General features: G+C 42.4%; 1 protein-coding gene across 1 annotated transcript; it reads left to right on the top strand.

Moving 5' to 3' along the window:
* Positions 1-2,748: 2,748 nt before the first annotated feature.
* eif4ebp2 (eukaryotic translation initiation factor 4E binding protein 2) lies at positions 2,749-13,405 on the top strand. Its single transcript, XM_024428840.2, has 3 exons — positions 2,749-3,084; positions 11,664-11,849; positions 12,031-13,405. The coding sequence occupies exons 1-3, from the start codon at positions 2,946-2,948 to the stop codon at positions 12,060-12,062; spliced, it is 357 nt and encodes a 118-aa protein (XP_024284608.1). The 5' UTR covers positions 2,749-2,945; the 3' UTR covers positions 12,063-13,405.
* The last annotated feature ends 614 nt before the right edge of the window (positions 13,406-14,019 follow it).

The raw sequence follows: 14,019 nt of genomic DNA, 5'->3' as shown, positions 1-14,019 counted from the left end.
GGTGGAGGTGATATGACCCTTGACTTGTCTCTCAAACACATCTGAGGATGTGGCTAGGGATGCCGTCTGGGCCGGCCGCCTTGCGAGGGTTAACTCGTTTAAATAGGAGGGAGCTGTGACATGGCTGATTTTCTTTTTGTAGTCCGTGATTGCCTATAGACCCTGCCACATTCTTCTAGTGTCTGAGCCGTTGAATTGTGACTCCACTTTGTCCCTATACCGATTTGGGGTTTAAGAAGTCAATGAGAGAAGTGAAAAATGATTCCTTATTTGTTCATTTTCTCTTCAGTAATTTAACATGGTATGACTCCAACTTCATGAAAATGACAAACTGACATGTTTGAATTTCTTCAAAAACAACTTTATATGGAAGGAGTGCCTTTGATTTGAGGGCCTGCATATGCTCAGATCAACGCGAGGCAACCATTAGACCTGATGAAGTGTTTCTGCACATGAGCTTAGCTTGCCAACTTCACCATTACATAGCCAACAAGCGTGATTGGGGATTTCTATTGGAGAAGCAGTTTCTGCCTATCTTCATATTGTATGGTCTTTGATGATAGCTTGGCTTTACATGGGGTACCTGTACCGAGTCGATGTGCAGGGTACGAGGTGATTGAGGTAAATATGAACATATAGGTAGAGGTAAAGTGACTAGGCAACAGGATAGATACTAAACAGTAGCAGCAGCATATGTGATGAGTAAAAATAGTTAATGCAAAGAGGGTCAATGCATCTATTGGCTATTTGCTATTTGGTTAACTATTTAGTATTCTTATGGCTCGGGGGTAGAAGTTCAGGGTCGGGTCCTATTGGTTCCAGACTTGGTGCTTCGGTACTGCTTGCTGTGCGACACCAGAGAGAACAGTCTCTGACTTGGGTGGCTGGAATCATTCAACATTTTTAGGCCCTTCCTCTGAGACCGCCTGGTATAGAGGTCCTGGATGACAGGGAGCTCGGCCCCAGTGATGTACTGGCCTGTACACTCTACACTCTGTAGTGCCTTGCGGTCAGATGCTAAGCAGTTGCCAAACCAAGCGGTGATGCAGCCAGTCAAGATGCTCTCTATGGTCCAGCTTTAGAACTTTTTGAGGATCTGAGGGCCCATCCATGCCAAATCTTTTCAGCCTCCTGAGGGGGAAGAGGTGTTGTCTTGCCTTCTTTACGACAGTGTTGGTGTATGTGGACCATGTTAATTTCTTAGTGATGTGGACCCCGAGGAATTTAAACCTCTTGACCAGCTCCACTACAGCCGGTGGAGACCCCGATAACAGCATTTCCGGCAGTTAAATGTAACAAAACATTATTTATAAAAATATCTATATTGAATTATTAGTGTGTAAGTACTGATACTGCAGTTCATTTGTAAGAGTTTATCAATGAGTATGTTTACATGCACAGTAATAACTAGACATTAAACTGATTTTGAAAGTAGGCATTTTATTCAATAGTAATATAAACACCATACTCTGTTTATCTTAATCGGCGTAAAATCTCAATTGAAGTAAGCACAAAACACCTGCCTGGTTTTCTGATCTATTAGGACATGCGTTCCATCGGTGCATGTGCTAGCACCAACCGAGCGAGCCTCCCTCTTTAGCGTGAATGAAATTAGTTCAGAACAACTGAATGTATGCGTTGTATAACGTTTCTATGCGAAAACTACGTCTATGTCTGAACTCGGAATAAAATATGCCTCCCAAAAATAATATGGTCGCTGTGGTAGAACGTTCATTTGAGTTGATTATTTTCTGCATTCATCAAAGTGCCATCAGGTAGCCTGATTTCAGATGTGTCCATGGAAACATAATTATTCGGGAAAGCATGTAAACATTTTAATCAAACTATTATATTAATCGGACTATCCACCAAGGGCGTAACTTTGGTTTTAGAAGTGGGGGGGACATTATTATTTATTTTTTATCCCGTAGGATAAACACTCCAAACAGCCTACACTACCAGGACAAAAATGCAATTTTAGAATGTGGGGGGTACATGTCCCTCCTTTCCCCAGTGAAAGTTATGCCCCTGCTATCCACAATAATAGCATTATTGTATGCATGTAACCATAGGCTTTTTGCAAACCAGCTGAATATAAGTTAGGTCTCCAACCCATTATATTGTACATTTTCTTCAATATGGGAGATATCATGATATGTTCTATCTTGATAACATATGAATCCACTAAAACTCTGCGTTCTTCTTCTGCCATAAATCAGACTTTAGTTTGTTAAATGTAGATCACGTGCTACGGTAAAGCAACATTGCCCTGAACCAGAGAAGAAGATGCACTTTGCCTCAACAATTATTTTTACAGTCTATGGCAAGAATCATCAACTACACTGAACAAAAATATAAACCCAACATGTAAAGTCGTGGTGCCATGTTTCATGAGCTGAAATAAAATATCCCAGAAATGTGCAGTTTGTCACACAACACAATGCCACAGATGTCTCACTTGACATATATCTCTCTATTATGTGTGGGAATATTTTAGAACAGATTTCCAAACTTAAAATCACTTGAAGCTGATTTGCTGATGTTTTTACAGTCTTTTACCCCCCCCCCCAATTTATTTTTATTTGTATATATATATATACTTTGGGGGCCCAATAAAATCACCTGCGGGCCGCCAGTTGGCGAACCATGGTCTATATGGCCTCAACCTACATCAAATAACTTTTTTTTTTTTTTAATATAATATTTTTCTTTCTAAACACGTGTGGTGGCTGTCATATCCGGTCTGCTTGTGTTGTTGTTTTTCCTGCCTGGCGGAGGGAGTGGGGATGTACTGACGGCTGGGAGGAAGAGAGGAGCGACAAGAAAGCCTTGGGAAGAGATAAGATAGAAAGGGAAAAGGTCCTGGGTTCCACCGTCCGTCAGGTTAGGCATCAACCATCTACAGATTGCAACACCGTCTGACCAGTCACTAAACCGGGGGTGAAATGTCGTCGTCTACCAGTCGTCAGCTTAGCGAAAGCAGGGCCATTCCAACCAGGACGGTGTTGATCAACGATAGAACGCAGCTACCTCATGATTATTGCACCACCCCTGGTGGCACTTTATTTTCAACTACTCCGGGAGGTAAAAATCAGCCCGAAGCGATAAATTGTACCTTATTACTGATATGATGTGTGTTTCAGCAACTGTCGTCATTTCGCTATGTACTGTCGTGCATTGTGGCCTACAGTAGCTAGCATGCCAAGGCATCCCCAAGCGTTCAAAAACAAAGGTTTGCCCGGACTCTGCCGTCACCTTTGGCAATGTGATTGGTTGGTGTTCAACGCAATGATTCTGAATCATGGTGGCTACATTTGTAACAATGCAATATGTTATTTATTACAGTGCCTTCAGAACGTATTCAATCACCTTGCCTGTTTCAAATATAATTGTTACAAGGTGAGATTAAAATGGATTTCAATGTAATTTTTCGTCAACGATCCACACAAAATACTCTGTTAAAGTGGAATTCAATTTCGAATATAAAAAATAACTATATATACATATTATAATGAAAAATAAAACTAATATATATTCATTACATAAGATTTCAACCCCCTGAGTCAAAACATGTTAGAATCACCTTAGGCACCGATTTATAGCTGTGTGTCTTCCAGGGTAAGTCTCTAAGAGCTTTACACAACCAGATTGTAAAATATTTGCAAATTCTTCAAGCTCTGTCAAGTTGGTTGATGATCATCGTTAGACAGCCATTTGTATGTCTTGCCATGGATTTTTAAGCTGATTTAAGTCCAAAACCTTAACTAGGCCACTCAGGAACATACAATGTCGTCTTGGTAAGCAACTCCAGTGTATATTTGGCCTTGTGTTTTAAGTTATTGTCCTGCTGAAAGGTGAATTTGTCTCTCAAATCAAATCAAATTTTATTTGTCACATGCACATGGTTAGCAGATGTTAATGCGAGTGTAGCGAAATGCTTGTGCTTCTAGTTCCGACAATGCAGTAATAACGAACAAGTAATCTAACCATCAATTCCAAAAAAACTACTGTCTTATACACAGTGTAAGGGGATAAAGAATATGTACATAAGGATATATGAATGAGTGATGGTACAGAGCAGCATAGGCAAGATACAGTAGATGATATCGAGTACAGTATATACATATGAGATGAGTATGTAAACCAAGTGGCATAGTTAAAGTGGCTAGTGATACATGTATTACATAAGGATGCAGTCGATGATATAGAGTACAGTATCTACGTATGCATATGAGATGAATAATGTAGGGTTAGTAACATTATATAAGGTAGCATTGTTTAAAGTGGCTAGTGATATATTTACATCATTTCCCATCAATTCCCATGATTAAAGTGGCTGGAGTAGAGTCCGTGTCATTGACAGTGTGTTGGCAGTAGCCACTCAATGTTAGTGGTGGCTGTTTAACAGTCTGATGGCCTTGAGATAGAAGCTGTTTTTCAGTCTCTCGGTCCCAGCTTTGATGCACCTGTACTGACCTCGCCTTCTGGATGACAGCGGGGTGAACAGGCAGTGGCTCGGGTGGTTGATGTCCTTGATGATCTTTATGGCCTTCCTGTAACATTGGGTGGTGTAGGTGTCCTGGAGGGCAGGTAGTTTGCCCCCGGTGATGCGTTGTGCAGACCTCACTACCCTCTGGAGAGCCTTACGGTTGAGGGCGGTGCGGTTGCCATACCAGGCGGTGATACAGCCCGCCAGGATGCTCTCGATTGTACATCTGTAGAAGTTTGTGAGTGCTTTTGGTGACAAGCCGAATTTCTTCAGCCTCCTGAGGTTGAAGAGGCGCTGCTGCGCCTTCCTCACGATGCTGTCTGTGTGAGTGGACCAATTCAGTTTGTCTGTGATGTGTATGCCGAGGAACTTAAAACTTGCTACCCTCTCCACTACTGTCCCATCGATGTGGATGGGGGTGTTCCCTCTGCTGTTTCCTGAAGTCCACAATCATCTCCTTAGTTTTGTTGACGTTGAGTGTGAGGTTATTTTCCTGACACCACACTCCGAGGGCCCTCACCTCCTCCCTGTAGGCCGTCTCGTCGTTGTTGGTAATCAAGCCTACCACTGTTGTGTCGTCCGCAAACTTGATGATTGAGTTGGAGGCGTGCGTGGCCACGCAGTCGTGGGTGAACAGGGAGTACAGGAGAGGGCTCAGAACGCACCCTTGTGGGGCCCCAGTGTTGAGGATCAACGGGGTGGAGATGTTGTTGCCTACCCTCACCACCTGGGGGCGGCCCGTCAGGAAGTCCAGTACCCAGTTGCACAGGGCGGGGTCGAGACCCAGGGTCTCGAGCTTGATGACGAGCTTGGAGGGTACTATGGTGTTGAATGCCGAGCTGTAGTCGATGAACAGCATTCTCACATAGGTATTCCTCTTGTCCAGATGGGTTAGGGCAGTGTGCAGTGTGGTTGAGATTGCATCGTCTGTGGACCTATTTGGGCGGTAAGCAAATTGGAGTGGGTCAAGGGTGTCAGGTAGGGTGGAGGTGATATGGTCCTTGACTAGTCTCTCAAAGCACTTCATGATGACAGATGTGAGTGCTACGGGGCGGTAGTCGTTTGGCTCAGTTACCTTAGCTTTCTTGGGAACAGGAACAATGGTCTCTGTGTTTGTTGGAAAGCACACTGAAACAGGTTTTCTTCTAGGATTTTGCCTGTGCTAAGCTCTATTCCATTTATTTTTATCATTTAAAAAACTCCCTAGTCCTTGTCGATGACATTCACACCCATAACATGATGCAGCCACCACCATGCTTGAAAATATGAAGTGGTACTCAGTGACGTATTCGGATTTGCCCCAAACATAACGCTTTTTATTCAAGACAAAGTTAATTTCTTTGCCACCTTTTTTTGCAGTTTTACTTTAGTGCCTTATTACAAACAGGAAGCATGTTTTGGAATTTAAAAAATTCTGTACAAGCTTCCTTCTTTTCACTCTGTCATTTAGGTTATTATTGTGGAGTAACTACAATGTTGTTGATCCATCCTCAGTTTTATCCTATCACAACCATTAAACTCTTACTGTTTAAAAGTCACCACTGGTGAAATCCCTGAGCTTGTTCTTTCCTCTCCGGCAACTGAGTTAGGAAGGACGCCTGTATCTTTGTCATGACTGCCTGTATTGATACACTATCCAAAGTGGAATTAATAACTTCGTCATGCTCAAAGTGATAGTCTATGTTTGCAACAACAACAAAAATATTCACCTATCTACCAATAGGTGTCTTTTGTAAGGCATTGGAAAACCCCCGTGGTCTTTGTGGTTGAAATGCTTGACTCAGGACCTTTTTACATTTTTAGTCATTTAGCAGATGCTGTTATCCAGAGCGACTTACAGTGCATTAATCTTAAGACAGCTAAGTGGGAGAATCTCAGTGATAGTAAGTAAAAATGTTCCTCAATAAAGTAGCTATCAGCAAAGTCAGCGCTAGTAAGGGGGAAAAGAGTCAAGTGCAATCGTTAGTTCATAAAAGCTTTTTTTTTTTACCTTACAGAAAATGTCATGTGTGGGGTACAGAAATTAGGTAGTCATTCAAAAATCATGCTAAACACTATTATTGCACACAGAGTGAGTCCATGCAACTTAATATGGGACTTGTTAAGGACGTGTTTACTCCTGAACTTATTTAGGCTTGCCATAACAAAGAGTACTTATTGACTCACAACATTTCATTGTTTATTAATTAGTAAAAAATTCTTACAACATATTTCCACTTTGACATTATGGGGTCTTGTATGTAGGCCAGTGACACAAAATCTCATTTTAATCCATTTTAAATTCAGACTGTAACACGCGGAAGGCCAGCAAGGACAAATTAATTTAAAAAATTGTTCCCTCGTTATGTCGATCACACCGCATTTATCTTATGATCACTACATAACAAAAGTTGTTTTGTCGAGATCACAAGATAATCAAAAGTACCACGCATCATCCATTAATTTGTTCAGATGCAAAATAACAACTTCATCAAGGAGCCCTATGGCTTTGTTGAGTGCAATGTGGGGCATTTGAGCCCTGAATGATACCTGACAGGCAGCACTGTCTCCCAAGCTGCGTGCCGCCCCCAAGACCACAGTCAATCGCATGCAAGGAACTACAGAGCTAACCTGGCTAGTATTGTGAGCTAGCTAGATAGTCTTGATACAGTGGGGCAAAAAATTATTTAGTCAGCCAATAAATTCATTAAAGATCCTACAATGTGATTTTCTGGATTTTTTTTCTCATTTTGTCTGTCATAGTTGAAGTGTACCTATGATGAAAATTACAGGCCTCTCTCATCTTTTTAAGTGGGAGAACTTGTACAATTGGTGGCTGACTAAATACTTTTTTGCCCCACTGTAGCTAGCTTGTTCTCTATGCTAGTTGTTAGCTTGCATGACTGATATGTGTATAATTATAAGGGATGCTTCATGTTTGTGGGTAATATTTACATTGGGTGAGCTCCATTCCTGACAGGCTTATCCGATTAAATTTCAGCCAGGAAGCTGCCTTATAGGCTGTTTTTATAGGCAAGGCTTATTGTAGATTAGCTGTGAAAGTGCTTTATAGCCATATGCATATCTGATCCAGGGCATGAGCTCTATTCCTGGCAGGCTGATCAGATTCAATAGCAGCCTCAGAGGCTGATGTCAGGATACTGCCTTGTAGGCTGTTTCATGTGTAAGGCTCCTTGCAGACAGCCTACTAGGTAGCATCCTGACTTATCAGCCTCTGAGGCTTCTAATGAATCTGATCAGCCTGTCAGAAATAGAGAGCACCCCGTCTTGATCATTTAGATAATGCAGCTCACTCACAAGACTAACCAAGTTAGCTGCATTGTTGCTTCCATGCGGTTGGCTGTGGTCTTGGGGGTGGCATACAGCCTGGGAGACAGGGCTGCCTGTTAGGCATCATTTAGGGCTTAATTGCCCCATGAAGGCTTAAATGCCCCATGAGCTCTTGGCTCAAGATAAGGGACATTTAGCTTGTTAACATTGTAACTTATAAACTGATAATGAGCGCCAAACACAAATAAAGCATGGTGTTAGGATGAAATGTACCATCCCTTAGTGTAGCAATCAATAAAAACATGCGCTGATGCATCATGGGCTCTGCCTCCTCAGCCATACTGTCAATCTATCATCAATGTGTCTATTCCTATTTATAGAGTTAATCTTGTGATCTTGACAAAAACAACTTTTGTGATGTCTTGATCATGAGATAAATAAGTTGGGATCTCAACATAACGGGGGTATTTAAAAAAAAAAAATCAGATGATCTCCCTGGACTTCCGTAGTAACACAACAAAATGTGGAAAAAGTGAAGGGGTGTGAATACTTTCTGAAGGCACTGTAGGTAGTTACAATGTATTCATACATGCATGGCTGGTTTGTATCTGAATTAAATTTCTTAGATAGTGCTTTTGCATTTAAGTAAAACATGTTTTATTTTACCTTTATTTAACTAGGCAAATCAAATCAAATTTTATTTGTCACATACACATGGTTAGCAGATGTTAATGCGAGTGTAGCGAAATGCTTGTGCTTCTAGTTCCGACAATGCAGTAATAACCAACAAGTAATCTAACTAACAATTCCAAAACTACTGTCTTATACACAGTGTAAGGGGATAAAGAATATGTACATAAGGATATATGAATGAGTGATGGTACAGAGGAGCATAGGCAAGATACAGTAGATGGTATCGAGTACAGTATATACATATGAGATGAGTATGTAAACAAAGTGGCATAGTTAAAGTGGCTAGTGATACATGTATTACATAAGGATGCAGTCGATGATATAGAGTACAGTATATACGTATGCATATGAGATGAATAATGTAGGGTAAGTAACATTATATAAGGTAGCATTGTTTAAAGTGGCTAGTGATATATTTTACATCATTTCCCATCAATTCCCATTGTTAAAGTGGCTGGAGTTGAGTCAGTGTCAGTGTGTTGGCAGCAGCCACTCAATGTTAGTGGTGGCTGTTTAACAGTCTGATGGCCTTGAGATAGAAGCTATTTTTCAGTCTCTCGGTCCCAGCTTTGATGCACCTGTACTGACCTCGCCTTCTGGATGATAGCGGGGTGAACAGGCAGTGGCTCGGGTGGTTGATGTCCTTGATGATCTTTATGGCCTTCCTGTAACATTGGGTGGTGTAGGTGTCCTGGAGGGCAGGTAGTTTGCCCCCGGTGATGCGTTGTGCAGACCTCACTACCCTCTGGAGAGCCTTACGGTTGTGGGCGGAGCAGTTGCCGTACCAGGCGGTGATACAGCCCGCCAGGATGCTCTCGATTGTGCATCTGTAGAAGTTTGTGAGTGCTTTTGGTGACAAGCTGAATTTCTTCAGCCTCCTGAGGTTGAAGAGGTGCTGCTGCGCCTTCTTCACGATGCTGTCTGTGTGAGTGGACCAATTCAGTTTGTCTGTGATGTGTATGCCGAGGAACTTAAAACTTGCTACCCTCTCCACTACTGTTCCATCGATGTGGATAGGGGGTGTTCCCTCTGCTGTTTCCTGAAGTCCACAATCATCTCCTTAGTTTTGTTGACGTTGAGTGTGAGGTTATTTTCCTGACACCACACTCCGAGGGCCCTCACCTCCTCCCTGTAGGCCGTCTCGTCGTTGTTGGTAATCAAGCCTACCACTGTTGTGTCGTCCGCAAACTTGATGATTGAGTTGGAGGCGTGCGTGGCCACGCAGTCGTGGGTGAACAGTGGGTACAGGAGAGGGCTCAGAACGCACCCTTGTGGGGCCCCAGTGTTGAGGATCAGCGGGGTGGAGATGTTGTTGCCTACCCTCACCACCTGGGGGCGGCCCGTCAGGAAGTCCAGTACCCAGTTGCACAGGGCGGGGTCGAGACCCAGGGTCTCGAGCTTGATGACGAGCTTGGAGGGTACTATGGTGTTGAATGCCGAGCTGTAGTCGATGAACAGCATTCTCACATAGGTATTCCTCTTGTCCAGATGGGTTAGGGCAGTGTGCAGTGTGGTTGAGATTGCATCGTCTGTCGACCTATTTGGGCGGTAAGCAAATTGGAGTGGGTCTAGGGTGTCAGGTAGGGTGGAGGTGATATGGTCCTTGACTAGTCTCTCAAAGCACTTCATGATGACGGAAGTGAGTGCTACGGGGCGGTAGTCGTTTAGCTCAGTTACCTTAGCTTTCTTGGGAACAGGAACAATGGTGGCCCTCTTGAAGCATGTGGGAACAGCAGACTGGTATAGGGATTGATTGAATATGTCCATAAACACACCGGCCAGCTGGTCTGCGCATGCTCTGAGGGCGCGGCTGGTGACGCCGTCTGGGCCTGCAGCCTTGCGAGGGTTAACACGTTTAAATGTCTTACTCACCTCGGCTGCAGTGAAGGAGAGTCCGCATGTTTTCGTTGCAGGCCGTGTCAGTGGCACTGTATTGTCCTCAAAGCGGGCAAAAAAGTTATTTAGTCTGACTGGGAGCAAGACATCCTGGTCCGTGACTGGGCTGGATTTCTTCTTGTAGTCCGTGATTGACTGTAGACCCTGCCACATGCCTCTTGTGTCTGAGCCGTTGAATTGAGATTCTACTTTGTCTCTGTACTGACGCTTAGCTTGTTTGATAGCCTTGCGGAGGGAATAGCTGCACTGTTTGTATTCGGTCATGTTACCAGTCACCTTGCCCTGATTAAAAGCAGTGGTTCGCGCTTTCAGTTTCACGCGAATGCTGCCATCAATCCACGGTTTCTGGTTAGGGAATGTTTTAATCGTTGCTATGGGAACGACATCTTCAACGCACGTTCTAATGAACTCGCACACCGAATCAGCGTATTCGTCAATATTGTTATCTGACGCAATACGAAACATATCCCAGTCCACGTGATGGAAGCAGTCTTGGAGTGTGGAGTCAGCTTGGTCGGACCAGCGTTGGACAGACCTCAGCGTGGGAGTCTCTTAAGAACAAATTCTTATTTTCATTGACGGCCTAGGAAAAGTGGGTTAACTGCCTGTTCAGGGGCAGAACGACAGATTTGTACCTTGTGAGCTCGGGGATTTGAACTTGCATCCTTCCGGTTACTCGTCCAACGCTCTAACGACTAGGCTACCCTGACGCCCCAAATATTGCACTTTTATTGAAATAATGTTTATAGAAAGCTAAGGCCTCTGCTTTTTGTTTACAGCTTTTTTTTGGCGATACTGTGACGATACTGTAAACAATTATCCCAGCATCTGATGTAGATGCCTAGGCCATGTTGTACATGACACGCCATCTTTTGATTAAAATGGGTATTTACAGTAAATATGTAACGAACTAAACAGGTTTATGCTATTCCCATTTCGATTCACAGATTAGTGAATTGGTGCATCATTTTGTTTGTTTGCTGCCACCATTGTAATGATGACATTTGCAAAAACAAGAAAACAGATGAATGAAATTTGACCTTGATTTGCCTATTTTTGCACTGCTGCACAGTGCTTCACTATTGCATGTTTCATATAAATGAACAACATTGTAAGTTGAAGGAAACGACAACGACTCAATCTACACATAAAGTAACCGATGCAATATAATCAGCATGTTATTATCGACATGATGGTTTGCCAGTTCTTTAAAGCAGGTTTGTAATATATCTGTTGTTACTGCATTTCTATACATTCAATGGTTGTAACTAATATATCAAAGATGTTATTAAATAATCACTCTCCTCTATCATAGGGACCAGGATCATCTATGACCGTAAGTTCCTATTGGACCGGCGTAACTCCCCCATCGCCCAGACCCCCCCGGCCCACCTGCCCATCATCCCCGGGGTGACCAGCCTCAACGTCCTGACCGAGAACAGAAGGAACGAGGCCAACAACCACATCAAACCCCACAACAGTCATGGCAAGACAGCCACCGGTCAGTGGGTGCCATATCCTCTGACTACTGTTGTCATGCCATACAACATGCTCTCTCTCTGTAGTCCATGTCAACCATGTTTTATCATGGAACCCCTGAGTCAAATTAGTAATAACAAAGGTATTACACCCCTTGCTTTAGAGTACAGATGACATTGTATTTGTGTTCTTGTGTTTTAAAGGTGAGGATGCTCAGTTTGAGATGGACATCTGACCTCACCTGAGGAACCACACCGGAACAACAGAAGAAGAAACAAACCTGGTTCCTGTGCTGTGTGCCAGTGGCTTGGCTTGTAGAAACCAATGTTGTGAGCTCTCACATCACTCACAGCAGCCATCTTCTTTCGCTCTCTGTCTCGCCGTCACTGGGTGTGATGTATAAACAGATAAACTATACCATGTAATACGTTAACTGTACGGCCAACTTGGCCCCATACTGTGGCTCTGTTTCAATGTCCATGCTAGCATACCACTTAGAATGAAGCAATGTATTTGACATGCATCCTAAGTGGTATGGTAGTGTGGATATTGGAATGTAGCCTGCATGTGTTGTTGCCAACTCATCTATCGTTGTCAAGCCATAGTTTGGCATGACAATGAAACAACAAAAAGAGGAGTTGGCTACAATACAAACTGACTGGGCTACCAGGCTATGGCTTACCCTGAGACCTAGCGGAAGACTCTGCAGGTCTATTTGAATAGGTCTCAGGGTTACCAACTGCCGTATATGTATTGTATGTACTTCAGCCACACAACAAGGAAAAGGGTCTAAAGGTAACCAGAGATATTCTTAACCATTAACAAAATGTAGACGCCCAAGTCAATGCAGTAATCTAAACGGACCATTCTGTATTTCTGTATGTGTCCTTAATGCCAGAGCACACTGTTAACAAAGCTGTCTTTACTGCTTTAGACATTTTATAATGGGGCCTAAGAAACTGTACAACATCTACTACTTGTACTACTTTGTAGAGCAAAGTACTGGCCTTAGATTGATATTACTTGTCCTTTTCAGAACCTTTGTCATTGTTTGGGTAAAATGTTCATAAAAAACAAAATACTGGATATGCTCTTACCTGCCTGTTTTGTAGTCCGTTAGTTACCAGCAATTAAACTCATAAGGGATGATGTGACTGATTAAATTCTGATTAGCTGAGAATTTCATCATCATTCCAAGCCTTGAATATCTATCCATCACCAATACAAGCCTGACTTTATGTTGCGTTTTGGGTCTTTCTGGTAAAGGATTTTATGAAGATTTACCATTTGGAAAACTTTGGCTTTCCGTTTGTGGTGATGGTTTGATAGATTTGCAAAATGAAAGGAGAAAATGAATTTATACATTATTTCAGGCTATTCTAAATGTTATACATAATCTGATAATGACTAAATACATTTGAATTAGCTACATGAATGGTTTGTATTTTGTCGCAAAAGAGATTTGAAACTACAAACCTAACTGCTGTTCTAATTTGAATTATCTTCATTTTTTTCGAGAAATTTCAATGCCAGTGGACACTGTTACAGCAAGATCAATAAAGTTCCTTATGATGAGGATTATTCTGTTCTGCCTGTTTTGTCTGTACACATGGTTGCACAATGGTTGTGATCACATTGATAACAAAAGTACATGAATGTCCAACAAATTTGTCTTCTGCTTTATCCCATTCCCAACCCCTCCAAAAGACCGAGATAAACACAGAGAGGAATATCCATACATCCAGTTGCTTTGAGCAGGTGTTGGAGATTAGAGTGTACACAGTGTTCAATAAAAAGAAAAGAAAGACTCCACATACTGCAATCTATTTTCCCAGGTGTGTTTAATGTCAGGCTTGGGGACACTGCATACATTGAAGAGTCTTCCTTTTCTTTTTTAATCACAGTCACAGAGATAATCTTCTCTTTAGATCCTTTTTCTGAGAAAAAAAAACCAAGGTAGTCAGTGATCTTCTAGTCGGAGCTCTAGAGATTGTGTTTCCGACTATTCCAATTTGTATGATCGTTAAAAGAAAAAGTCCCAGTCGGAGCTCGTTTTTCCCCCGGAGTTTTCATTTGTCTTGAATGCACTGAAGTTTGAAGTCAGAGATTTACAAGTACCCAGTTGTTTTGATGCAGCATAGAAAAGCCTCAAGGCTTCAGTCATAACGGTAAAAAAAAAAATTAAAGAGTTA

Source organism: Oncorhynchus tshawytscha, linkage group LG01 (genome assembly GCF_018296145.1).
Source record: "Oncorhynchus tshawytscha isolate Ot180627B linkage group LG01, Otsh_v2.0, whole genome shotgun sequence".
NCBI classification, from domain to species: domain Eukaryota; kingdom Metazoa; phylum Chordata; class Actinopteri; order Salmoniformes; family Salmonidae; genus Oncorhynchus; species Oncorhynchus tshawytscha.
This window is presented reverse-complemented; position numbering and strand designations above follow the sequence as displayed.

Coding starts and splice junctions, on each gene's coding strand:
- eif4ebp2 (XM_024428840.2), top strand. CDS start 2,946: ATGTCGTCGTCTACCAGTCGTCAGCTTAGCGAAAGCAGGGCCATTCCA. Junction 3,085..11,663: donor ATTTTCAACTACTCCGGGAG/GTAAAAATCAGC, acceptor CCTCTATCATAG/GGACCAGGATCATCTATGAC. Junction 11,850..12,030: donor TCATGGCAAGACAGCCACCG/GTCAGTGGGTGC, acceptor TGTGTTTTAAAG/GTGAGGATGCTCAGTTTGAG.